This window comes from Scaptodrosophila lebanonensis, unplaced genomic scaffold (assembly GCF_003285725.1).
Source record: "Scaptodrosophila lebanonensis strain 11010-0011.00,11010-0021.00 unplaced genomic scaffold, SlebRS2 tig00000061-arrow-pilon, whole genome shotgun sequence".
In the NCBI taxonomy this organism is placed as follows: domain Eukaryota; kingdom Metazoa; phylum Arthropoda; class Insecta; order Diptera; family Drosophilidae; genus Scaptodrosophila; species Scaptodrosophila lebanonensis.
Genome location: NW_022060554.1, coordinates 8,303,157 through 8,331,095, shown reverse-complemented (window position 1 = coordinate 8,331,095; position 27,939 = coordinate 8,303,157). Strand labels below are relative to the sequence as shown.

Genomic DNA, 27,939 nt, shown 5'->3' with positions numbered 1-27,939 from the left:
TATAAAATATTTTTTCCCCCATTATTTGCAATTACTAAGTTATGGGCAGCTGAAAAGATCGCGTTTTTCATATTTATTCCCTAAGCTCAAAGTTGCGTTTGGAGGCTAGAAATTTTGATCAAATGACGAGGCTATATTCATAAACAACCATTTAATGGAGCAATACGGCGAATACTTTTTGGAAGGATTAAATATGGGATCATCGTCGAAAGAAGTGTGTCGACTTAGAGAGAGCAAAATGTTAAAGAAAAATTCTATTGTAGCCCTTCTATCATTGTGAGGCTAGAAACATTTTGAACTGCCCTCGTATTTAGGGGTTATTAGCTATGAAACGACATTGAAAAAAAAATGCTAAATACAGCTAAGAAACTGTTCTAAACACTTTTATTAACGCTTTGTTAAATCTAAATTGATGTTTTAGGTTGTCAAATGCTTTGTCTTACAATTACCATATACACGTAGTATGTACTACTTGAGAGATAGAGAATGAATTCGACTCGAACATGAAGGCATAGTTGTGGTTGTCGGCATGCCAGGATTATTAGGTGTTGAGACAGCTTTGTATATTGAATTAGCCTCCATTATATTGTCATTTTGTTGCTCACATAAAAAGTCTTGAGAAAATGTTCGTATTATGTTTGTTAGTTTTTATAAATTTGTGTGACTTTTGTTAAACACTTGAGCTTGAGGGCCCAAAAATCACTTATTTGCATTTATATGTTTATATGTATAAGTATGTATGTACATATTTGTTCATATGTGGGGATACTTATGTTTGTTCATATACTGTATAAGTATGAATGTAGTGGGTAACGAGAACTGCGTCGCGTTCGCTGACAACCTATGGGGGTCGCTAGGCGCGTGTATTTGACATTTCAAACTGTGATAATTCAATTGTGCGGTGATCGTAATCCGTATGAACTTTTACTGTCCAAGTCTATTATCATGAAAGCAAAGCTATACATACATACATACATATATGGATATACACGAAAATATACATATATGTATGTATGTATGTCTGTATATCTATAAGTGCACGTGTAGTGACACAAAAGTAAAAAAATATATGACATAGTTATACAAAAAAAAAAATTGTAGCGCCTACGATTTGCATTATCAAGAGCGGTATTTTGTTGAGGTTGTTGTTGTGATTGTTGCTCTGATAATCTAATTGTAAATGTCGCCAAAGAGACACACGCACACCCACACATTTGAGCACATTTACACCATCGGTCGTTGCTGTTATTGTTGTTTTTGTCGTTGATTAACTGTGATTTTGACTTTTATTGTTTTTGTGGGTTTTTTTTTTTGGTTTTTAGGTTTGCGCGCCACAAATACTCGTACAAGTGTACAATAAAAAAGAACAACATATGATGGATCACTTCCAGATGCAATTTTCGTTAATATTTGTTTGTCGGTTCCCTCATGACACACGAACACGAGACATGTGTTTCATTATGAAATTTATAGTGCCAATATAGTTATATATTTCATATTATCTGTGATGATTTCCTTAATGTGATTCCCTTAATGTGGTGTTTGCATAAACTTACACATACACGTATGTACATACTTATGTATATGCATCGAATCACTGGATAGGTTGATATGTAAACGATCTATCTATAAAAGGTGCTATATAAAACTTTTTGTGTTTTTCTTTTGGTTTTTGTCACTTGTGGATGGGCTATTGTTGTCTCAAAATTTATGGATCATTGCTACTCTTGATGTACCCAAAATAATTTCCAAAATTTAATTTGGCTGTTCACGATGCAACGAACTTTTCACCAGCCGTCTATTTCGCAGTAGACAAGCGTAACGCACAGATACAAAACACGAATGGCACTGAAAGTGATTTTCTTGTGTGTTGTCTGATGAACAACGACAACACTGCTGGTTGCAAAGGGAGAATAAAATACACACAGCTTTAATAATATACATAATAATAAAAAACAACACACAACATTTTTATTCAGTCTACAATTGCATGCGATTGTGTGGGTAGTGTAGGTGTAGGTGTGGGTGTTTGAGTGAGATGTGTTGTTGTTATGTGTGTGTATTTGCTTGACAGGAATGAAATCGGACTTCCCGACTCGTGTGAATGATGGCGCTCTCAATGCATGACACGCATGTGCAGTCGAAACCAAAGAGACCGAACCAAAGAGTGCATGCATTGCATTTAATTTGAGTGTGTTTATCTTTAAGCATTTCTACAAACATACATATCATAATTTTTATAGCAGCTTGCTTAGCTTGCGATGACAGTAGATTGTATCTGGAAAAGTAAAAAGTTCGTTCAACTGCCTCGAGGGCAGTGAAAAGTGACAATGTAATCGAAAATTACATTCAATATTTTCATTTGCTTTTAATTAATAAACAAATTAATTAATTAGCCGGTTAATGTAAATATCAAGTATTGTAATCAGTATTTCCTCTAATTTACTTCCCGTTTTGACTGTTTGCTAGCTCTACAATTTAAATTCAAAGGTCTTTTTAACCAATCACTTATTAATTATCGAAATTTAATTTCTTATTATTTACACAACTACGATGAGATAATTATTTAGTTACATTGTTTGGCATATGGATATGTATATTTACATAAAAACACTGAATACTTATATGTTTACACACTTATTAAGCTATTCGGACAATACATATGCATTTATTAACAGTATACAAACTATTATTATATATTTATTCGCCCAATGAGGGCACTTTAAATATTTTTGCAGTGGTATCCTCGGATACCGACAACAACAAATTTTCTTCTGGCTTGTACACAAATTCATAAATATCATAGTAATGTCCAGTCAATGTAAATTTAAGAACACCGGTACGCGCATCGTAAGCAACGAGATTGCCCTGAGAAGTTGCAGCAAGCAGCGTATAATCGTTAAGCCATTTCAGTCTGAAACAAAAGAAATGGTGTTAAATTTTGTTTAGTCTACATTGGATTAAGGGACAGGTTGTGGCGGACCCCATTAGTAATGGTAGTATGCACTTGAGTTACCTTAACACGCCATCGTTGGGCAAAGGATTTTCACACACAGTACGCACGGCGTACTTGCTATAGTCCCATATGGTGATATTCCCTTCCAGCGAGCCACATGCGACCAACTTTAATTCAGCAGTGGGCGGAGCAAAGGCCACGCATTCAATGCCATGCTCACACTGCACACTGTTAACGGGCCCATTATTGGTGCAGAAAAGCATTTTTCCTGTCAGACCAGAAAAAATTAAGTGATTAGTTTAGATTATTGACAGAGACGTCTTTACTTACCACCACCTTCGGCGCACAGGTAAAAGGGCGAGTCACGATCACAGGCTACAATGGCGTGGGTGATATCGCCAAATGCCAGCGTGTGCTGTTTATTTACCTCCATCAGGACTTGGCACGTCTTCAGATCCCACAACTTTATCACGCCATTTATATATGCTGTAAGAAGCTTCTTGCCATCATTGCTCAGATCACCCGCCTCGCAGCGCTCATCCTGGCCAGGCAAAATTTTGCAATCCCCCCCTGGTATGCGCCAGACGTAGACGTCCCCATTGTCGCTGCCACCAATTAAGACGTGGGCAGCACGATGCCAAAACAACCAAGTCATGTCAGACATAGAATACTCCCAAACTTTGCTTAAAATGGGACGATCTTCGCGTTGCTCGCTGACTTTGTACACACGCAGCTCGCCAGCTAGGTCACCGGTAACCAAGTAGCTTCCATCGTGGCTAAAGTGGGCCTCTGTTATTGTGTCCCGATGCTCGTTTATCTCGTACAGAACCTCTCCAGTGCTTATATTCCAGACGTAGGCAAGGTCGTCTTGGCTACCAGTCACTGCCCAGTCGCGCTGTGGATGGAAGCCACATGCGAAAACCGGCTGCTTATGTTTGCGGAACGTGAAAAGTGCTTCATCCTTAATGTTTGCAATTCGCTGTTGATCTTCGATCTCTGCTTCATCATCGCTCTCTCTGTTCTCGGCGTGCATTAACCGATTTTCCAGCTCTGCCATTGTAACTTCCTCCATTTCTAGCTCGTCGTCGTCATCTAAAGGTGGTTCGTCATGTTCAACTAGTGCTATTTCCTCTATAAGCTCCTCGTCGCTGTCATAATTGAAGCTTTGTCGATGAGGCGGCGTATTGTCCAGCATTTTTACTAGCTGAACTTAACTCTTAAAAATTTAACAACAAATGATACCAAGTAACCAACACGTGTTTTTGACAGCTCAGCTGTTGGTGGCAAGAGAAGTGCTGCCAATTCAAAGAAAGAAAGAGGAACGCTGAAATTTTAATTGTGTGGCCACTCTCGCTTTTGATTTTAAATGCCGCGAAAAATCGAAATTGTTTTATTTTATACAAATCAAAAAATGTTCTCTTTTATTGATAAATGTACAAGTGGATGTGACTTAAGATGTTTAGAAATACTTATAACTTTTTGAATACTTGCTCCAAAAATTTTAGCTTTTTTTCAAGCTTGTCAATTTCAAGCGCTCCACAGTCTTTATTGCACTGCTTAGCTTTCGCTTCGGTTTCTTTAATTTTAGCATTGACCTGCTCTATTAGCTGGTTTAAGTGGCCAATACGATCCCACATTGCTTTTATTGCAGCACTTTTATTATTTCCTATTAGTTTCTCATAGCCGCTCTCTATTAATTGAAATTTTGTCTCCAATATGGAAGGCATTTCTTTGTCAAGATCTTTTTTTCCAACTCTATATGCCAACTCATCAAGGCGACTATTTAGATGTTTTTGATTTATGATTTCTAAAGCATTTGATGAATTCATTTCCTCAGCTTTCATTGAAATATTTGCAATAATGTGGTGTTTCATTAAAAGGAATTCCAATTTTTGTGAAGTAATTACTTCGGTGATGTTTTTTTTTGGTTGCTGAATGTTTTGAAACTGTTTTTCCAATTGATTAAGTAGATCCTTTAGGCTATTGCTTAAATTTGGCTTACTTGCAGTGAGTGCTCTTCTTAGGTCGTCAATAAGTTGTTCTAGAGTATTAAGGTTAGATGTTATGTCTTTCTTGTTAGTTTCCGATTCATATTTCATATTTTCGTGTACTTGCAGTTGAGCCTTGTGGTTGAGACTCAGGTCTTCCAACTGCTTCGACAATTTTTGAATCATATTCAAGCAGCTGTTTATCGAAAAAGTGTTATTTGTATATGGAGGAATAGTTGTTGCCAAGAATTTATCATCATTTTGTAAAGCTTCTTTTAGATTTTCCAGTGCATCATTCAACTTTCTTCGTATTTCTTTAACGTCGCCAAGTTTTTCCACTGCATCTGTTACACTTTTATTGAGTTTAGCCAAATTGTTTTCTTCATTTTTCACTGCTATGTTACTTTGCATGAAATTATCGTCGATTTCATTAACTTTTTGATTCCAGTCATCTATTTTCGCACCAAGTTGCTTTGCTTTTTCATTAAATTTTGACGCAATGCCATTAAGTATCTCCCTTTTCTTACATTTCCCATCGCATTTAGAGCTTAAATTTTTAATTTGTGATTCTTCATTAATTATTAAAGCTTCCGTCTCTTGAATTATTCCCTTAGCAGTGTTAATGCTACCATTTAATGCTCTGATTGTTTCACTTAAATCATCTATGGGGCGTTGAAGTTTAAGGTTATTGATGACTGTGTCAATGTTGCTTAAACTTACATTGAGATTCTTAAAACATTTCTCGTTTGCGGCCACATGTGCCATTTTGTCATTTCGTAGTGCTTCTTCCAAAAGATTTAAACGTTTTTGTTGATTTTTGTAATCAAGTTCTAGGTTCTGTTGCATTTTTTGTAATTCCTCAAAAAAAGAATTGTTTCCATTGGACTCTGCAATAGTGTGAGACATTGTTTGGAAAATATTTTGGAAGTCGTCCACTTGATCCGCCCATTTTGGGCAACACTTACTCGAAGGATTGTCGTGTATGGAGTGCTTGTATAGGTACTCTAAACGTACTCTAAGATTGTCAAAATCAATTGCCATGGAGCCACTTGACTTTGCCCGCTCATAAGGAGGCACGTTTTTAATTTGGATCATGCTGTCTACTATGTCGTTGATTACTTCAACGCGGTCCCTTACCGGTTCGTAAGGACAACAGTCCCTCGTAATATGTCTTTGTAGTTTCTCAAGTAATTTTACTATTCTATTGTTCAACCTTTGAAGGTTTTGTGCCTTTCCCACTTCCTTGTCTATCCATTTACCAATTTCGGAATTGACGTCACAGTTATTAGAGGTCTGCTTACTTTCTTCAGGGTAGTTGCTTGTTGTAATCTGACTGTCATTATTTGTTGTGCTAATTTCATTAATTTCGGGATCTTTAGATATGGTCGGGGAAAACGAGGAGCTTGTTGCTTTAGATGTGGGCGGAGTAGACAAAGTATTTGACGAATCAGTTGTCACAAGAGTGACAGGCGAAGTGGGCATCCAAACTGTAGTTCGTGCAATTATAGGTCTGGTAGTAAAATCGTTTATATCGTATTTGGTCCTGTTGCAAATAACCACTTTCCGCAATTTGAAAACATTCCAAAGATTAACTTTTATTGCATTCCCCATTCGTATACCCATAAAACTGTGATGGGTTAATAGTGTTTTCCTCACCTCCGACTCCCAAAGTTGTACGCTGGCCCAAAACATATCCAATTGCTCATTGCTTATATTTTTGGGAATACATTTGGCTTTTTCAATATCGTCTCTCACTTCACTAACAACTTTTGAGACGCGGTCTGGTGATTGTAGATTTTCGTCAGTAGTCTCCTGACTTGTTTCATCGTAATCGTCGTAGTCAGGTGGAGCATCCCATATTAAATAGCAAACCAATATTATTTTGATGCAATATTCATACTTTTTCGCCAGGCTCATTTCACCAGCCTTTTCTCTGCCCTCTGCTCTAGGGATAATGGGTTCGATCTGAGTTCCATAGGTCTGACGGAAAGCATCCCCATAGTTAAGGTTAGCAATATAATAGGCACATTTTCCTGCTATTGCCAGGGTAGAAGCCACAATGATATATGTTAAGCGGACCTACGGTATGGTAGACATTTTTCTATTACGTTTGACCGGCGGAAATATTTATTACTACTTGTATAGTTACCATTTGTGCTTGTTTATATAACACTCGAACTGCAACTGTGGGTCAGCGAGCTTTCACATTTATTTTAAAACAGACGTCAATAGGGCTGCAATGATTGATTTCAATTGGTTATAATCAATTGAAGGTGTGCAATACGGAGCATTAATAATTAAACAGAAATGCATTGGCATGTACACACCTGGATAGAATAATAGGCGTGAGCAATTTTTAATCAGAAGAAAGCTTGCCTTACATATTATACCTAATTCTGTTTTTACTCGATAGGTTGGTTCCAGAAAAAACAGTGTAAAAAAACCGTGCAAAAAAAAAAACATTGATCATATGCAGAAATAGGTGAAAGGTTCCTTATCTCTAAACCCTATTAAAATCATTGAAAAAATTAGGATTCATGTTTATTTTATTAAATCACATATGTACATATATAATGTGCCTAACGATCCTTGAAAGAACCCTTATAACAGCTAGAAATGTTTGTCAGCTGTGTGTGTGTTTTTTTTTGCGTTATTTTGAATCGTGCTAAATGGAATAAAGTCGTGTAACCATATATAAAATTTTTCATTTTCAGACCGTGTTAAATCAAAACCGTGTAAAAGAAGACCGTTTAAAAATAGAATTTGGCATATGTATATTTTAATTTATCTCAACATAAACACACATCAGCTTCAAAATATATTTTAAAATATATAAATTATAAAAAATAACTTGGCGTTTAGTTAATTCATAAAATACAATTTTTGAAATTTTGTTATTTATAGTCCCGTATTTTATTGAACTTTTTAATACACTGAATATCCGTTATTATTCTCACTGCTCTGTTCGATTCCTGCAGACATAAGGAATACCAACTGCTGGTAAATCTTTACAGGACCGTTAAACCAAACTTTTTAAATATTTTCCCATAACTGTATTTTGCTTTGGCAAGCGATCTTTGAATTCCCTCCCAAAGGATCTTAATGGGACTGAGGTCTGGGGATTGACGTGGCCACTCAAGGTCGTCTACATTATGCGTTCAGAACAATTCTTTCACAAATCGCGATGAATGTTTAGGATCGTTGTCGTGGCATATGTATGTATTCCTATAGCATTGTAAATAGCTGCATCTGAACAGTACGCTGTACACGCTTCTGGCAGCCGGACTCAACTCAAATTTCTTCGCACCTGTACCGTCGTCGATCGAAAAATCCCTCCAAACATCTTTTGAATAGCAATGCATATCACCCTCCACCAATGTGTGCAGTGTTTGTGTGTTTACCTCCTGGCTTGGATTTTTCTGTTCCCACGGTTGCTGCACATTGCTATTCATCCGTGTCCACACGGTCCTGCGTTGAGCTCGTGAAGAGCGCGCGCATAAAGTGTGTCGATTTACAGATTTGTAAAACTATTTTCCCATCATCGTCGTATCCGATGCCTTTCTGGAAAAGGCAAGCTAGTAAAATGAAAGATACAATGTACAGATGACAGGGGAGAACTCATCTGTAGCCATCATTACCTGCCGAGACAGTGCCTTGGGGGTGCTTCCAAGCGTGGGGTAAAATTATGAGTTCTAATTCTGCCTTATTTACTTCTCTCAGGGTAGGCTGAAGAACTGCAGCATTGCAATCTCTGGCTCAGCATCGAGAGCAATAATTATCTCACTTACTTGATTCTCAACAGTGTTTGTCTGTAGGAACCCATTTAAGTCGAAATGTTTATTAACTTCAATCGCAAATAATGTTTAATTTGTTTGGTTTTTAACGAAAAAAGCATGCACTTATACAAAGTTTGAGAGAGCAAGAAATTTACCAATATCGTTTTATGATTTTTAAAATTTAAGTTTTATACATGCTCCCAATATTTAATGATTAATTTTGAGTTTTACTTTACAACTTAATTCGTAAAACTCATAAAATAATGATTATTCTTTGGTATTTATTTTTTTGATGAAAAAACTCAAGCTGTAATTTTGCCTGAACATATTTTTTTAAAGGATGTGTTTTAAACTGTATTATAGGCGTTTGTCCCGGCTTATAGTTTGAGGATATATGTGTATAAATTTAGTCCTTATTCCCTATGAAAAGAGCAGGGACAATTAAAACTTGTTGTTTATATTTGATAAAGAAAATAAAACTTAAAGAATAATTATTATTTTATAATTTTTACTCTTTACTTAAAACTAATGTATATTGGTTAAAGTGTAAAGTAAAACTCTAAATTAATCATTATATTTTGAGCGAATGACAAAAATAAAAAAAATATATATTTTATTAATTTTTTTAATAACACCTATGTATAATGATTGTTCCCTGGCTAGAACCATTAAATAAATTCAGAATGTGATAAACTCCTTTGTTTCTTATCACAAAGTTTCCTTTATGCATCAACCATTAATATTCGGTAATCATTGAAAATTTTCTTCATTTGTTTTGTATTTGTTGGTTGAAAGAACAATGAACAATGTATTGTAATTTGTTTTTCCTAACAGCACGTAATGGAGCCCGCATATGAGATGCTTGTGGAAAATCAATGTCATGCTGAGTTGCTCCCGCATTTTGGAAAACAGTTCTTTCGGTTTGTTTTAGAATGTAATTAAATGAAAATTATACAATCTCTTTCTTCAATAATGCTTTTAAAATAGTATTTGTGGGGCGTATTGATATGAAACACATACATGCATACTTAGTAGGCTACATAGAACACAAAAGTCTAGATGTGTGTACATACTCATTTATGTGTATGTGTATACATACATATGTATATACATATGTACAATATGCATATGAATGGCCTAGCTTGTGCTTGTTGGGGTCGGTTCGTTGGGTCTTTGAGGTGCTGAGTGAGTTGCCGAGTCGTTGAGCGAAGGAAGATGGAAAAGAAAGGCTGCGACAAGGTGCGGACCCCTGGTTCTATTCAACGGCCCCAGCTTAAGATTAACAACACCAACCACATGGAAGCTGTGAGCGGTCTTTTTACAACTCATTACATGTGTGCGTGTGTGTGTGTAGCTTTACATATATGTACACACATACTTGTATATGGTTGTTGACTCTGCCTCAGATTAAACACATAGATAAAAAAGAAATAACAAATCACAACGAATGAAAGAGTTTGACCCTCTTGCGTTCAATCGCTGACTCACCGAGTGACCGAAAAAGAGGACCAAAAACCGACGCAGACGAACGAAGACCAAAAATTGGGAAAAGTGATAAACATTAATGAAGGCCCCTCGTCTGCAGATAGTGTGCGAGGGCTAGAGCTAGGGCTATGGCTGTGGCTGCCTGCATAATGCACTTCCCGGCGCGCCGATTCTTCGTCATTTTTCTCGCATGCATGTGTGATAATAATACATACATGTACATACATACATAAAAGCATAGAAACAAACAAACAAACAAACTGACTGCCGTCCTATCATGTATGCATACATGTACATGAATATATGTATGCGTGTAATTGCTTATCTATATTGCGGCTAGTGTATCCGCGGCCGGGTCGGCCACTCGTATAAAATCGTGAGCCATGCACTCGGTATCGTCAGTTCTCAGTGAATAACGTTGATGACAACAACCTGGCCACATCGCGATGCGATTCAGAGGCAGGCGAAGGATGGAGGAGGATGTCAGTGCAGTTGGCGGCCAGTTGAAGCATTCCAAATGACTTTGAGCGCCGCTTCCCCGACGATGGAACTCACAACTGTGAAGGTCATCCCGAAGGCTTGGCAGCGTGGATGCAGCTTTAAGGCGCTCAAAGCGCAATCCCTTCAGTTTTTGGTTGGTACAAAGCTTTAAAGTGGTTTGTCTGGCGATTACACGGAATCCTAACGTGACTTAACGTATGTGACCAGCAAACGGCGGGACCGGGCATTAGGAAAAGTGCAATAGACTTCGAAGGACACTCTGTGGGCGAATAATCTAAACATTCGCCAATGTGCCTTCATGTGCAATAAACATAAGTACAAGTTCTTGGAACATTTTGCTGTGATGTGTATTTGATATGTGCAGTTTTAGATTTAAGCGTTGTTGTTAACATTTTGTTTGTTAAATAGTTTCTAAATACTATGTACGAAGAAGGACGCAATACGCTTCATTCAACAACAAAATCATTAATGTCTTCCAGTACCCTAAATCGTACAAGCATGTGTAGGCTTTAAGTCTTGTTTTAAAGTTTTCTTACAAGTTACTAAAAATTACAAATATTTGCAATAAATGTACGATAGGAAAACTAAAGTATGTATTTGTTTTTATTGCTTAATCAGGTAAATCAATGGATCCAGCATCCATTGTCCATCATCAATATAATGGCGTCTTCTCTCTCTCGCCTGTACTCTTGCATTACCTGAACCACCCCCGAGTTTTTGCACTCACGCACCTATAAATACGAAGTCACTGTTTCTTCAAATCAGTACCAAGTGCTCAGCTACCCCAGAAGGTCTACAGCACTACGGAATCACCATGTGATTACGAAGAAAACAGCCAACATTTTACTATGTATGGAGGACATCAATTATTTGGAAACGGATTGATGAACTAACAACGCATCAATAGAGACTCTGAAACTACATATAACTATTTGAAGGTCTCTGGACTCTAACTGTGATAGCAATTTTAATAAATATTACTGCAACGGCAACACCGTCGTGCCTTATCAAAAAAATTTGTATTAGCGCAATGTTTCTGATACGAATGAAATATAGAAGCTTATGTATATTAAATTTAAAAATGTAATAGCGAATATTGTGTAGATATACATTTTGTATTAATTTAATAATTAAAGTAGAAATAAAATAAACAATTTGTTCATAAAAGAAATATATGTTTACTAAAGACTGTTGAGTTTCAGGAAGAATGCTAAGTTTTCGAATAGGATCCCAGAAGTGTCAGACCTAACGAAATCGTGCTCGCATTAGTTGGGGTTTTTTGGTTGGTTGGTTTAAATGTATATTTAATAACATTTATACTCCATAATGGATTAGTTACATCAACAACAAATATAAATCATACTGTCATATAAAACTGTCTTTTGTTATTTCACTGGTACAGGTAAAGTAGTTAAAAAATAAACAAAACTATTTGTGAAATATTTATGTTGTGGTTGGACTTTTTCATTGTTATTAAAATTTAAGAATAGATTATGGTTCTTAAGTTAATTTTTTGAAATATGTATAAAAACAAGGGTACAGAACTAAGAACAAAAATTTTATCCATGATGTAATTTAAACGATATTATTTGTTTATATTTAATTAAACTCAAAAACACACACTATTTTGTATTTCGAGCCTCACTTAATGGTGGTAGCAGTGCCGCCACAAAGAATCGCGAGAGAACATAACAAAACATAAAATCATTCTGAATTTAAACTATTACCTATTGTATTCTGTATTCAATTATATCAAAATAATCATACTAAATTTTTTAAGTATTTAAGTAATTCTGATCAATTTGTACATACATACATACATACATACACAAACGCTCCTATTCGCGCCTCTGATGCACGTACTTTACTTTGCGTTGGTATTAAGAAGCCATGGGATCATATCCGTTTAACCAATTTGAATATAATTATTCTTCCTCTAGTCTCATATAGATTCTTATTATAATATTGGGATCCATTATAAGGTTAGCCTTTGAACCAGATAACAATCCATGCGAATACATACACTCAATCCGTCATTTAAGAATTAAGGTAATGTACATACGCATTTAAAGAAATAAGCAGACACCAATTTTATTTTTTTTTAATTTTTCATATTTTTATTATGTATTGTGTAGTCTGTAGAATTATGTATTCATAAATCCCTAACTGGTCCCCCAACAATTTCGAATACATTGTTTTTAGAAATAAAAACATATTGAATTGCTATTTTTGCATCAAAGTGTGAATGTGAATGGCTAACAGCTTATGCATTTTAAAATCGTTTTTAAAATGCCAAACTGTTTGTGGCCAAACAGCATGTTCCCTCAATTGGGCAATCCAAAGTCGAAGATCCCAAACTTTGGAATGTGGCCGTCCTACTGAAGGTGCCACATCATCTGTAGTGTTTGTCCCATAGAAGTCTAATACCCAGACATTGTCAATTTGGTGCTTCATGCTTGCCCCCATCGATCAAGAAAGTTCCATTCTATGGCGTATGGCTCGAAAGATTTTGGGTGCAGGGAGGTCCAGAAGAAGGTGCCGGCATTCGTGCGTGCAAAATTCACAGGCACATAGTAGTCCTCCGGGTCCATGGGCTGCAGCTCCGCAGATCCGTTCTCGCCATATATGATGATGGCATCATCTGCGGAACACTGTTGGATCTCGTCGATAAGCTGGTTCTCCAGATGCTCATTTGCCATGTTATCCATGTCGTTATGCAGCCAGTCGAACTCCGCTTCCTTCTCCTCAGAGGCAATGTATGAGCTGCGTTTCGTTTGTGGGGTCTTCGTCTTGAAGACACGTCCCAGAAGCGGCTTTAGGATGTTTTTAAGACGCCTCGATGGCGACACCTTACACTTGTACATGGTAAAGGTTTTCTTATTGTTGTAGGCGAACTGGTGGTTCATGTTGTTCTGGATGGCAGTCATAAGTTGAATATTCCGAATTACGATCGAAATGATTTAGACAATAGGTAGCTGGTGTGTTGTGCTGTCGTCGCAACAGTCGGAGTGTTTCTGATGCTCTCCCTAGCCCAGCATCACTATTTATACACTCGCTTGCAGAGCGGCCGGCACTCTCTTTGTGAGAGAAATATTACAGCCTCTCGGCCAATCACAGAGGCAGAAACGTGGCAGGTGGTTGGTTTTGGAATTTCTCACGTTCAAATCCAAGGCGTACAAAGGAATTGCTCCTGAAGGCGAAGAAGGCACAGCAGGTACGAATGTCCTGGTAGCTTGCACCATCCCAATATTAAGACTGAGCGTGAGAATCAGAGAAACCCAAGATGTAGCCAGTGCGAAACGCACTATTATCCTTCAGGCTCCTTTGGCGTGGGAACGAAACATTTTCCCATTTTCGTGTGTTCTTTGCATGCATTCAAGATCGTAACCTCATTATTGTTGTGCATTTGTTGCTATTTCATCCAAAACTCCTTGGCGTAGCCTTCAAAATTGAGCACGATTCTGCAAATGCAAAATGTGCGTGCCTTTTCTATGTACGGGTTGTTCTATGAATACGTTTATTAATAATGGTACACCTACATATGTCCAATGCTGTTGCTACACTCAGGGAAAAGTATATCGAAAAAGTATATATACGAATAAGGCCATTTAATACTCCATATCTTAAAGTAAGTATTTGTCGGTTTTCAGCTGTATAAATACAAAGGATAAGGACATAAATACCCTACATGCTACACTATTTAAATGAGTACACGATAATATCTCAATATTTTTATAGCCTGTACCCAAAGAGTGAAAGGCTATACTAGTTTTGTATGTAACACACAGAAGAAGGCGTGGCAGACCCCACAAAGTGTTATATTATTGATCAGGGTGACAAGCCGAGTCGATATAGCCATGTCCGTCCGTCCGTCCGTCTGTATGAGCGCAAGGTTCTCAGGAGATACAAGAGCTAGAATTACCAAACTTGGCATCCAGGTTCCCCTAAGCCCTAGGCAGGTCGTTTGTTTTTTTATTTTGATCCACCCCCCCCCCCCCCCCCCCACTCCACCGCAATTCGTGTTTTTTCTTATAACTTCCGTAATCCTTGGAATTTTGAAATTCAATTATGATAGGTCAATTCTGAAGAAAGTTATAGCCATAAAAAAAATCGCAGCTCATGCACTGCCTGCAGCTCTGCCGGCAGCGCTGCCCGCAGCTGTTGTTGTTGTTGCTGCTTGCACGCATATAAACGCATATAAACACGTAGAGACATGATCCTGATGTAAATGTATGCTGTTGAAACTGTCCATGATCATGTCTTTAATTTAATTAATAGACTTTTTTTAATTATTTAAAAAATATTTTTTTCATTTTTTTCTTTTTGGTGGGAGGTACAGGGTATTTAAGAGTTGAGCTTGCTCGACCTTAGCATTCTTTTCTTGTTCTTGCTTATTACTGGTGGAAAAAAATCCATAAATCTTAAAAAATCTGAGGCGGGATAGCAGATTTTACACTGTTTTTGTGCAATTTATTTCTCAATTATAATCGTTATTAATGATAACGATTCCTAAAATATCGGCAAAATTCGTAATTCAACCTGTGGGAATCAACCAGCACAGTTTTAGAAATTGTGCGGGGAATTCGAAGAATTAATGCTCCAATAAAAATATAATTATTATATCAATGGGTACAACTTTCAAATTCTATATTTTAGTATAAATACGAGAGAATTTATGTATACTTATAGTGATATGTTGGACAGTCGAAAAGAGTTATGAAGATACACATAGGTTATCAAAAGGCGGAAGGAATCAATTGTGTATATATTTACTATATTCTTTGCAGTATTTATAATGAAACTAATTATTTTAACCCTTGGGCATATCATACCACAAATTTCTTATTGGTATTTTTTCGCGATAATAATTACACCAAACTACAAATAAACCGTCATTCCGTAAAAACACGTACTAGTATACTCCATATACACTGAAATAATTTTATTATTTTGCTTAGTACCACAGATATTTGTTTATATGTATGTATGTACATACACAGATGGGCACATTTCGTGTAAAACATGTAACTGTACCCCCTTTTTACGAGTGCAGTGCTTAAAAATCAGAATCATCGTAGTTATTTCTCTGCTTTGTTTGCATTTTTCATTTTCTTTACCTGTTTTAATGTGTTTCGAGGTTTATTTGGCCGAGCCCAAGCTAAGAAGGCACGATGAAAGCAAAACTGAAATCACTATGAGGTAACAGGTTTCTCTGCAGGCAACAGGTTTTTACCGAAGGGAACGTTGCAGGTACCTGCGTGTGGATGATAAACCAAACTTCAAGGGAGTGAGGGTCTTATGTTCTTAAATGGAATATTCGAGAAACAAGTTTTGATTTACACTTTTTTGTTGATTAGTTCAAGTTTTATGTCAACAAACTGTGCAACCCCATAAAATAATGGACTAGAAATGGTTAAAATTGCGTTTTTTTAAATTTTTAATTATTTATAGTCATTACACATATGTATATCGTATGTAAATGTATTTGTAGATTATTTACTTAAACGTGTATGGAAGACGTTGATTAAAGCTGAGCGTTGCGATTTATCCAAGAATTGTAAAGCTTTGTAGGTTGTTTAGAGACTGACCCATGAACAGTCGGCGGTGAACCAAGTCCAGTTGGAGTTGCTCGTTTACATTTTCATCTGGCGAAGAACTGCTTCCAGGACCTCATTTTCCGAGTTCTGGCACTCCTCGTCACTTGGGAAATGCAGCGTTTGTTTGTAGTCTCGAATACGGCGATCGCCGACCGGCCACTTTTGCCTTCTGGCCACTCGGAAGACCTTGCATGTCGCCTTGTATGCAGATTTGATCATTTTCGAATGACTGTATTTGCCAGATTTTGCAGTAACTCGTAGAGAACTGCCCGTCGAATTCACGAGTATTTCGTAGGCCATGTTACTAATAGAGCAAGAATATTTGCGAGACTTGTGCACTGAACAGCTTCAGTAGATGGATTGATGCAGTCCCTGAAAAATCTCTGCCTATTTATACCAGACCCCGGGCATCATCCCCTAACCCAAGGAAACGGCTCAGCCAATCACGTTGTCGAACCGAGGCAGGTGCTGCCTGCTCGTTGCGCACGGAGAGTTTGAGAGTGCAGGTCACGCAATCCCTTTTCTCACCCCCAGTTGCCTCTGCGAGGGACTCGGACGTGCCTTTCCTCGTCGTCGTCGTCGTCGTCGCCATCGTCATCGTCATCGTACTACTCGGACGTGCACGTGTGCAAAGTGCGTTTAATTTTGTTTACCTGGACACTTTGTGCGGCTAAATAAATATCTGGCTTCATCGTGGGAGAGTAAAATGTTTCTCGAATATTTATTGTTTTCTTGTCGATTCACAATTACCTTTATCCCTTCCCACGACGCAACGTCGATCCAGCAATTTGAGTGGCCAGTTTGGTTTGGTTTGGTTTGGGTTATAGCCATGATTAGTCGTTTTTTCCTTTGAGAAATCTTAATATGTTTAATGACAGCCGAGATATAAAAGTGGACGACCCTTGTTACGCACATGTTGCCTGAAATAACTTAGACGGGAATGTAACAAATAGAGCGACCGTTAATCATAAGTGGAACCAACTGAGGCGTAATCCTTGGTCTGCGTGGAGGGATAAGCAATTGGCTACACTGAATTATTTGTAACTTTTATTGGATATGATTGGGCTGCCAGCTATTGTCAGAACTCGATGGCTTTAAGGCGCAACATTTAATAATTGGAAAGGGATAGGGAAAGGTTGACTAGTATCTTGAAATTATGGAAGGGTGTTGGTTGTGGAGTTGCGTTATAGTCGGTGAACAACTCCAGAGGTTTTTCATTTTTAAATTGCACTAACAAGTCTAAGTTACAGACTGAAGGAGGCAAACAGGTGGGAGACATCATAGACTTATTACTTTTCATAGGACAACAAACTGTGGAATAATAATTTTTAGTGAAATAGTTTCTTTGGTTATTGTGATATCGTAAGCAAATTCTGAAGTGTCATTAATTAGCAGCAGTACCTGATAGCTGCAATATTAAAAAGCGATACATGCTCATTGTATGGGCATTTCATGCCTATATACTTAAGTATAGATTTAAGTTTGTTGAAATAATCTGAATTGTAGATATAAGTTGTTTGAATTATCATTGAATTGTAGACTTAAATGTTAATTTGTAATAACAGCTGTTTATGTTAGTCTCTTGGTCGCTGTTAAGTTAATGTCCACATTATGTTATGCGTATGCTAAGCCTTGCATGGCTAGCAATAAAGCACTTGAAAATTGGAAGTCGATTTGTGCAGTTTACTTTCTTTCGTTTCGGTGCTCTTCAGTGTACATAAGCCAGTGCGTTCGTGCATATAAGTACAAGTGTACTTATATACATATATCTTTGAGTTGATCGTCGCGACGAGGGACCCCTTCACTTTGCCTACCGGCAACTTTGCATGATCTGAGCGATCATTTTGGCGCCCCCGGGTGGACTCATCGTGGTGACTTGTTGGACACTGGACATTGGGTCTGGAGTCATTCCTGCCATCTGGTTGTGTATCTGGAGATTTGGTTGGACTTTCCTATTTGCGGTTGTTGGCGATGCAGTGCCCAATTCCACAGGGAAGTTATACACAGGTAACGAGTGCAAATTAAATAGCGGCCAAATCTGTCTGATTGGAATTGGCACATACATATGTACATCCATATGTTAATTGTCTATAAAGGCACATATGTATGTGATTGTATGCGTTCAATGCTTTCGCATGACTAGGCCGCAATTTACATGTTGGCATTCGATTTGTTTTACCATATACCATATACATACATGCAGTAAACTTTTAAATAAATAAAGTTGAATATACATTTGTTGGTACGTGAGTGCATAATTTTTCATTTGGTCATACATACATGCAAAGTTGCCAACATACATACATACATGTATATATACACACATATATAAATACCTATGTATATACATTTGCGCTGTATATATGTACGTATAGCTGCTGTACTTTGGACCTTTATTATACCAACGTACCGCAAGAATTTGAAAGCGCCAAAGTTAGAGTTCAGCGCGCCTTTCTTCTATGCCGTTTGATTTTGGATTCTGCCTTTTGCGCTCTCTTCGTTATTGCCGCACTGGTCTAGCAACTGCAAGCTAGAGACAATTTCGCTTGCTTGTGCATTGTTGTTGCTGGACTAATTGCTAATTGCGCTGTGGTTCTTGTTGTTCTAATTGTTCTTTGCGCTGCTTGCGTTGCTTGCAAGTTCAGCCGTCGACGTGCGTCGCTCAGCTAGCGTCGACGTCATTCGTTTCCCTTACGGACATATTGTTGTTGCGTGGGTTCGCTGCTATCGTGCAGTGTGCATTTGTTCAACATTAATTCTAACAGCTGCGCGTCTCTCGCCTCTGTTATTTGTCAGCTGCTGTTAACATAGTTGCGTACATACATAGGTTTATACGTGCGTACAGTGCTGGCCACAACTGTAGACATTACATTTATTTATCATACAAAGTTAAAACTTTGCGCCTGCGCTTTCTTGCAAATAGTATACAGTGTATACATTTGTGTATATTTTTGTACATTGTGTATATTTTTCTGGACATAGTCCAATTATACATTTATACACTTTTAGTCGTGTGCAAACATTTAAAGACTCGCTACAAACATGCCATCAAAACGCAGCAAGCAAACTTACGGCAAGCTGTCGGATGATTTGGAGTCGAGCAAGTTCGATGCATTATTGCAATCACACAACAATGTTGTCAGAGATATAGAACGCATTAAAGATTCCGTGCAAAATGCCACTAAGCCCATTGAGTCTGTTGAAATGGAGTGCCGGTTGAAAATTTTAACCAGATATATTGACAGAGCGTTCAATCTGCAGGAAGAGTTGGATCAAATCGATCCGGCCTTAGCCTCAAGAGCAGATTTAGAAAATTTGTGCGTCACGACAGAAACGCTGCTCATGAGTAAAGGTGTTCGGCCTAAGCCTCATAGGGATAGCCTGGCAAACTCTACAATGTTTGGATCAGGTTGCCATAGCAAGCAGCTGCCGTCGATGAAACTCCCAAAATTCAGTGGCGATTATTCGGAGTACAAAAATTTCATTGGTCTGTTCGAAAACTTGGTTGACCATGACGCATCTCTGACGAACATAGAGAAATTTAATCACTTGCTTTCTTGTTTGGACAAAGAAGCGCTTGGCACAGTCAAAGCTTATCAAGTGACTGATGCCAATTATCCAAAGGCGCTAGCAGCATTAAAACGAGTGTATGACAATAGTTGCCTAATCGTTTTCGACAGCGTGTCCAAGCTGTTCGACTTGCCCAAAATGCAAGGGCCGTCTGCTTCATCTTTGCGTTCCCTAATAGATAATGTAAGGGCAATTTATGAATCGCTGTTGTCATTGGGTGATGAGAAGCAAATAGCGAACGTCATTCTCATACATTTGGTTATGGGTAAAGTTGACTCCATCACTCGATCCAAATGGGAAGAGGGCCTTGACTACAGTCAACTTCCATCTTGGGAAGAATGCGAGGCCACTCTTAATAAACGCTACCAGCATCTGTCTGCTGAGGAGGCATCGTCTGGCCGGCCTAAGAAGCCAAGTTCCGATGGGTCAAAAAGGAATGGTAAAACGGCGTTGGCAGTAGCACAGCCAAGTCAGCCATTGACCCCTAAGTGTCCGTTTTGTCAGTCGAATGACCACTACATACAAGTATGTCCTCAATTTTCAGCGATCGCTAGAGATGAGCGTTTTAAATTTGTGAAACGGGTCCAGTTGTGCATAAACTGTTTGCGAAAGGGTCATACGACTAAATCCTGCAAGTCTGGTTGTTGCAGAGTCTGTTCGAAGCCGCATCACACGCTCTTGCACAAGTACGAATGTAGTTCGAACATTTCGCAAGCTGCGGCTTCTAGTCACACGTTGGTAGCACAATCGGCAGTACCAACGCAAACGTCGGCGGTAAACCACGCCACGACAGTGACTGACCAAGTAATCTTAGCAACAGCAATTGTTAAGGTAATGGACCAGTCAGGTTCCTACCAATTAGCCAGGGCACTTTTAGACTCTGGTTCGCAGGTCAATTTTATGACCGAGGACTTGGCCAGAGTCCTAAAGCTTAAGAGGGAGCGCAAAGACATTTGTTTATTAGGCATAGGCAAACGAAAGTCTGAAGTACGTCATATCGTTCAAACTTCTATAGCTTCTCGAATTGACAAATTTGAGCTGACGGCAGAATTCGCAGTGTTAAATAACATTTCTTCGTACCAGCCTGAAAAACTGGTAGTAGACGTTGACGTGCCTAACGGTTGTGAATTGGCAGATCCGCAATTCCATCGGCCGCAACGCATAGATCTGCTACTTGGGGCAGATGCATTTTTTGATTTGCTACGATCAGGGCAAATAAAGGGTACCAGTGACTCGCCGGCTTTGCAATTTACGGCACTTGGCTGGATTGTAGCTGGCCGTTGCCGTTCTGCGGGGTCAACTGAGCTGCCGTCAACATCGCTCGTGAGCTTAAATCAAAGCTCTTCGTCAAATCCAGAATGTCAGGAACTAGATAGTCTCATCCGTAAATTCTGGGAGCTGGAAGAAGTTCCAAATTTGTCCGATCAGAGTTTGTACACCCCAGAACAAGTGCTTTGCGAGAAAACATTTCTCGAATCGGTCAATCGCTTACCCTCGGGCAGGCTGACTGTTTCGTTGCCATTCAAATCCAGTCCCAAAAGTCTCGGAAATTCGTATGAGACAGCCTTAAGGCGGTTTTTGGCTCTGGAAAGAAGAATGGCAAAGCAGCCTGATACACAGTCGATGTACGTTACCTTTATGAAAGAGTACATTTCGTTGGGCCATATGAGTGCCATTGAGAACAGTGTACCGAGAGAGCCGCATTATTTTATACCGTACCAATGCGTGCTAAGGCCACAAAGCACATCAACAAAGTTGAGAGTCGTTTTCGACGCGTCTAGCAAGACGTCGTCACAATTGTCTTTAAATGACATCCTGATGGTTGGTCCAACCATACAGCCATGTCTATACTCAACATTGTTGCGATTTCGACTGCATCCATTCGCCCTGTCGGCAGACATTGCAAAAATGTACCGACAAGTCGAAATCAACGAATCGCATCGCAATTTCCAACTTATTATTTGGAGAAGCAACTCCACTGAACCACTCCAATTGTATCGTTTAAACACGGTAACATACGGTACTGCTTCGGCACCTTTTTTGGCAATTCGTTGCTTAAAGTACCTGAGTGAGCTACATGCGGTTTCCCATCCATTGGCATCAAAGTCGCTGGCTAGCGATTTCTATGTAGATGATCTGCTATCTGGAGCAGACACAGTGGAAGAATTGCGAATGTTACGGAATGAGCTAGTTTCAGTGCTCGAATCATTCGGTTTCACCTTAACGAAATGGGCATCAAATTGTGAAACATTTAAAGCGTCGCCTTCTGACGAAATGGTGATCGGCCATCAGGAGGATACGAAGACGTTGGGGCTCATTTGGAGCCCGCGTGAAGACGCTTTTAAATATTCGATGTCGAACATGTCGGTAGACATTGCCCCCACCAAGCGCTCGATTTTATCGTTTATATCCAGGTTATACGACCCTCTTGGTTTACTTTGTCCGATTATCACTCGACCAAAAATTCTGATGCAAGAAATTTGGCTTCAAAATCCGCCTGGGATGACCAAATTCCCGACCATTTACTGTCCGACTTGCAGTCAATTGCGCAGTCATTTTGTGAGATTGAAGCTATACGCATTCCCCGGTATGTCGGCGTCACCAAAGGCACAAAGTGTCAGGTTCATGGCTTTGCCGACGCATCGACAAGGGCTTATGGGTGCTGTATTTACCTGCGAATTGAGCGAGAGCACACAGTAACTGTGAATTTACTGACTGCAAAGTCGAAGGTAGCGCCTCTGAAGACAAAGTCGGTGCCGCGCTTAGAATTGTGCGCAGCACAGTTGCTAGCAAATTTGTGGGAGAAAGCTCGGCATCTTCTCCATGTGCCTGTTGACCAAATCGTATTTTGGTCTGATTCAGAGGTAGTCCTGCATTGGTTGCAAACTCATCCTTCACATTTGAATACATTTGTCGCCAATAGAGTTGCTACCATACAGGAATTGACATCAGACGCCACTTGGCGCCATGTACCGACTGCAGAAAATCCAGCTGACTTAACTTCGCGTGGTTGTACCACTGCAGAATTGATTGATTCACATTGGTTTGGTGGTCCAAAGTTTTTACAGAATGACCAGAACCTTTGGCCAACTAATTCTCACATTAAGTTGACCAAAGAGCAATCAGTGCTGGAAAAGCGGAAGAATGCGACGGTTCTCATCGCGGCCGATAATGCTTCAAATCCAATTTTGGATTTAATTGAAAGGTCGTCGTCGTACTTAAAAATTCTCCGCATAGTGTCGTACATGTTTCGATTTATAAACGGAAAGGGGTCAGGACACATATCGCTTGTGCCAACTTCGACTGAATTGCACTTCGCCTTTTTAGCTATTGTGCACGTGATCCAGCACACTGCTCTCGCAGCCGAAATAGTCAAATTAGACAAGTCGGTGATCCTGCAACCGTCGTACCAAAAGCTTAATCCATTTCTGAGTCCGTATCAGTATGGAAAGCGTACTTTGATGTTGGTACGAGTTGGCGGCCGTTTACTCAAAGCGCCGTTGCCCCACAATGCGAGATTCCCATTACTCATGCCAAAGGGATGGCGATTTGTTAATTTATATCTGCGATACTTGCACCTTACCAATTGCCATGCAGGCCCTCGTGCGCTCTTGGCTATTCTTCGCCAGAATACTTGGCTGGTAAACGCTAAGCAAGCGTGCAACGCAGTGGTTCGGCAGTGTGTGCATTGTTTTCGATACAAGCCAATACTAGCCAACCAAATAATGGGAAATTTACCTGCTGATCGGCTACATGGATGTAGGCCGTTTGAAGTCAGCGGAGTGGACTTTTGTGGTCCAATTCCTGTCACGCTGGGGATACGTGGCAGAGCGCCAGTTAAGATGTACGTTGCCGTCTTTGTTTGTTTTACGTCCAAAGCTGTGCACATTGATATCGTTTCTGACTTGACTGCTAATTCCTTTATAATGTGTTTATCCAGGTTTGTGGGTCGCCGTGGAGCAGTCAAGCGGCTATATTGCGACAATGCCACCAATTTTGTGGGTGCAGCGCGCTTGCTGGAGGAGTTTCGGGCCACTTTCATCAGGAACCAGGATGCCATCATGTCGTATGCTGCCACCAAGGGAATAACGTTCCAGTTTATTCCCCCTCGAGCGCCGCATTTCGGCGGCCTATGGGAAGCGGCGGTAAAGTCGGCAAAGGGGCTCCTCCTCAAGGCAATAGGAAGCGCCAAGCTGCGGCAGGACGAGCTAGCAACCGTACTGGTAGAGGTGGAGGCCATCCTCAATTCGCGGCCAATCGTGGTGGACGGAGCCAATCCCAACGACGGCGAGGCGATAACTCCAGCTCACCTACTCGTAGGCGGAACGCTCGTGCCGCTTCCAACCGGGTCAGGGCAGCCCGTGAGAGACGACAGGCTGACCTACTTGCAACGCTGGCAGCTGATCTCAGGCATCAAGCAGCGGTTTTGGGCAGACTGGTCAAAAGACTACCTGCTGAGCCTGCAGCAGCGCCAAAAGTGGGCAGTGGGTCGGCCAGATCTGGAAAACGGAACGATCGTACTCGTCCACGAGGACAACGCGCCGCCTCAGCAGTGGATGCTGGGAGTCGTCCAAGAGGCGATAAAAGGCGCAGATGGAAAAGTGCGCGTGGCGATAGTACGGACGAAGGCAGGAGAATTTAAGAGGGCAATTCATCGCTTGGCGCCTCTGCCAGTCGAGCTGTTTTGAAGCGAATCGCTTCAACGCGGCCGATGTATGGGCATTTCATGCCTATATACTTAAGTATAGATTTAAGTTTGTTGAAATAATCTGAATTGTAGATATAAGTTGTTTGAATTATCATTGAATTGTAGACTTAAATGTTAATTTGTAATAACAGCTGTTTATGTTAGTCTCTTGGTCGCTGTTAAGTTAATGTCCACATTATGTTATGCGTATGCTAAGCCTTGCATGGCTAGCAATAAAGCACTTGAAAATTGGAAGTCGATTTGTGCAGTTTACTTTCTTTCGTTTCGGTGCTCTTCAGTGTACATAAGCCAGTGCGTTCGTGCATATAAGTACAAGTGTACTTATATACATATATCTTTGAGTTGATCGTCGCGACGAGGGACCCCTTCACTTTGCCTACCGGCAACTTTGCATGATCTGAGCGATCACTCATTTGAATACGGTAATCAAATTTCGTACTTTGTCAACAAAAATTATCAAATATGATGACAATACTTTCTTTATAAATATTCAAATTTTTGAAAAAGTTAATCAAATCATAATGAATATTGAGGTGATGAAATGTACTAATCATAAATAAAGAAAAGAATTAACCATACCCTCTTTTTCAATGATTAGTACAACATAAGATTCTTAAATCCACTTTCCTACAATAATCGAAATATAGTTTCTCGACCCTTGGAATATGCTAATTCTTTTATTTTTATTTTTTTAAAGGCATGACGTTTGCGTGATGACAGGCTACCAGATTCTGGGAATGTGTGAACGCAACGGCGCACAGTGGGCCCTCTGACGTTTTTCGTTGTACAAATTATATCTCCATAACGGGTGAAGATATTTTCGCCATATAAATGTAGTATTTCTTAAGCTTTAAAACAAGCCATTGCGCATTGTGCTATGATTTCTAAGAGGTGCACAATATGTTGTCAAAGTTGGATTTTATTCCTGTGCAATATTTGCCTAAAGAGACTGCCCTTTGTACATCGAAAAACACATTTAGTGATCAATTTCGTATAAAATGTTTTTATATTTTGGACTTCCTCTGACCTTTTTCCAATAAGTAGGCACTAATATCTTATGAAAATTATACTTTGAGTCAAAATTTAATCAACCATGGCGGTAAGCTTCCTTCACGATACGAATATTTTTCAAATAACATGTCTGCAGTCTTCGATGCATATTCTCCATATTTTAGTATCATCCAAATATTCAAAGTGATTTGGAGTTCTTTTTTCAAGGTTTTATACTTGTACTATTTGGAATGACTTTATCACCCGAGTGATTGTAGATATTTTGACCAGAAGATCCATAACAGACCCATTGTTGGACATGTATACCATTTTTGTATGCACATATTCCAACCAAAACCACTTTTGCCTATCAAATTCACTATTTGTATATAAATTAGTGGATAAAAGAACATGTAATTCAGGAAAGCGGCTGAAAAGGTTGCAAATCTGAAATGAATAATTAATCTTCAATTAATTTTACGTATCATTTGGGTTGCACAATATTAGATTCCGATCGTTTAACTAAATTTTGATAACCATAACGGAAAATACAATACAATCATTAGGTCATATTGTTATTATATCCTAAAAAAAAAAAAAACACTTGTACAAGATAACTTTATCGGATGTAGTCTTCTTATTTGGTGTTGCTTATAATTATAAAATAGGCAAACTAAAACTTTTGCAGTCCAGCTTCCACTAAATCGCCAGACCCTTTCTATGACTAAGTATTATTTAGAATACGAATTTTTTTCAAAATTGTTTTGCAATTTTACATTGGTATGCAAATTGATTCGCATACTCTTAGTAGCTTCAGCAAATGAACGTTTTTGAAAACATGAATTGCACGCGCCTGACCCTTGAAGTCATTGTAAATGAACATGCTTATGGTTCTTTTGAGGTAAGTAAAGGCCTGAATAGCCAATACTACATACCCATTTACCAATTTGTGACATAAATACAAAAGGGATCGCTTACTACTATGTATATGGTTTAGCAGTGCGATATGGTCAATATTATAATAATATCTGCGTACAAATTGAAGTAGACAGTCGGATAAATGGATATGAAATCATTGACTCCTTATACATGTACGTACACATGGCGCTTATCTGAAGGAGGAATTTCCTCTTTAGTGTTAAACAATTAAACTATTTCTATGAATACAAGCTTTTACGCAACCCGTTTCTTTAATTAAATTCTTTCTTTATAAAATTAGTCCACACTAATATGCAAGGGCGTAGGCAGCTTTTACCAAAGGGGGGACCAACAAATTAAAATTTTGATTTAATAATGCATGATGCATTTGAAAAAAACTTATGCATATGATCAATGAAAAAATGTCAACAAATCCAACTCAGATCCATTTTAAGGCGAAATAGTGCGTCATAATAATGAACGTGCCGACCCTTATATGGCAAACATTTCTGTAGGGGGGGGCCTGCCTTTTTGGCAACAAAGTACCCCTAAAATTGGTTAATAAATTTGGTAATTTGGTTTGGGTAATTAGTGCCCGTTCAGGGCACACCATTTTTTTTTGGGTGTAGGGGAGACAGCCTACAATCGTGAATTATGCTAAACGGTCTTTACAACCCCTTAAATTATTCAGAACAAGCAGTAGATTACCGAGAGGTTAAAAGCACATTTCATACATATGTACAAGTATGTATGTAGGCGATCCTTTTAATTCATGTCTCATGAACTCGTGAACCCACACGTGCTTATACACATACTTACAAACACACATATGTGAATATGCACATCAATAAGATCAATTGTACAATGAGCGCTGCTAGAATTGACGACGAAGAATTCCAACACGATGCGCCCATATTTTCAAAACATGTAAAAAGTACACATAAATGGCTTTAGAATGTTATCAGCATGTGCTGCTAAGGCCGTCTGAACAATTGAACCAAATGTGGGCACATACATGTATTTGTTAAATTTGCCAATAGCTGGAGAGGGGTCGACTGGATGGTCAGGGCATGTCCGCCATGTGGGCAGCTTATGTGTAGATCGTATGTTGCCTGCATGGATGGTGCCGGAACCAAACGGACGGCTTCAGAGAGAAATGTGTAAAAGAAAAGGAATGCAATGCTTTGTTTTCAGTCTAAGTTCTATTTTTATTTCGCTTATACTAGTTGACTTAATAATAAAATTTTACATGGAAGACAATGATCCTTAACTTAGGAAGACCTAACAAACAAACATGGAAGACAATGATTAGATTTCTTAGTGCTACTTAGATGCTAGGGAGGAAATCTACTAAAGAGATCACAATAATTTACAAGCTTGACACAATTAGTTACAAATGATTGTCCTTCTCGATAAGCGAGACGTCGAATCTACCCTAATATCACCCTGA

At 39.0% G+C, this 27,939-nt stretch overlaps 3 protein-coding genes across 3 annotated transcripts; 1 reads left to right on the top strand and 2 right to left on the bottom strand.

The window, feature by feature from the left end:
• Positions 1 to 2,508: 2,508 nt before the first annotated feature.
• Positions 2,509 to 4,303, bottom strand: LOC115624721 (angio-associated migratory cell protein). Its single transcript, XM_030519542.1, has 3 exons — positions 3,287 to 4,303; positions 3,017 to 3,224; positions 2,509 to 2,914 (listed from the first exon to the last, which is right to left on the bottom strand). The coding sequence occupies exons 1-3, from the start codon at positions 4,149 to 4,151 to the stop codon at positions 2,701 to 2,703; spliced, it is 1,287 nt and encodes a 428-aa protein (XP_030375402.1). The 5' UTR covers positions 4,152 to 4,303; the 3' UTR covers positions 2,509 to 2,700.
• An 8,853-nt stretch (positions 4,304 to 13,156) lies between these two features.
• Positions 13,157 to 13,612, bottom strand: LOC115624924 (enhancer of split malpha protein). Its single transcript, XM_030519775.1, has one exon. It carries the CDS (start codon positions 13,610 to 13,612, stop codon positions 13,157 to 13,159), a length of 456 nt encoding a protein of 151 aa, XP_030375635.1.
• A 4,491-nt stretch (positions 13,613 to 18,103) lies between these two features.
• LOC115624586 lies at positions 18,104 to 24,705 on the top strand. The gene is made up of 2 exons (XM_030519324.1): positions 18,104 to 18,310; positions 23,814 to 24,705. The coding sequence occupies exon 2, from the start codon at positions 23,935 to 23,937 to the stop codon at positions 24,559 to 24,561; it is 627 nt and encodes a 208-aa protein (XP_030375184.1). The 5' UTR covers positions 18,104 to 18,310; positions 23,814 to 23,934; the 3' UTR covers positions 24,562 to 24,705.
• Positions 24,706 to 27,939: the final 3,234 nt, after the last annotated feature.

What these genes read in the sequence shown, in the direction of transcription:
- LOC115624586 (XM_030519324.1), top strand. Translation starts at nt 23,935, where the DNA reads ATGTCGTATGCTGCCACCAAGGGAATAACGTTCCAGTTTATTCCCCCT.
- LOC115624721 (XM_030519542.1), bottom strand. Translation starts at nt 4,151, where the DNA reads ATGCTGGACAATACGCCGCCTCATCGACAAAGCTTCAATTATGACAGC. An exon ending in CCTGTGCGCCGAAGGTGGTG is followed by an intron (nt 3,225 to 3,286) that starts GTAAGTAAAGAC and finishes CTGGTCTGACAG; the next exon opens with GAAAAATGCTTTTCTGCACC. An exon ending in CCCAACGATGGCGTGTTAAG is followed by an intron (nt 2,915 to 3,016) that starts GTAACTCAAGTG and finishes CTTTTGTTTCAG; the next exon opens with ACTGAAATGGCTTAACGATT.
- LOC115624924 (XM_030519775.1), bottom strand. Translation starts at nt 13,612, where the DNA reads ATGAACCACCAGTTCGCCTACAACAATAAGAAAACCTTTACCATGTAC.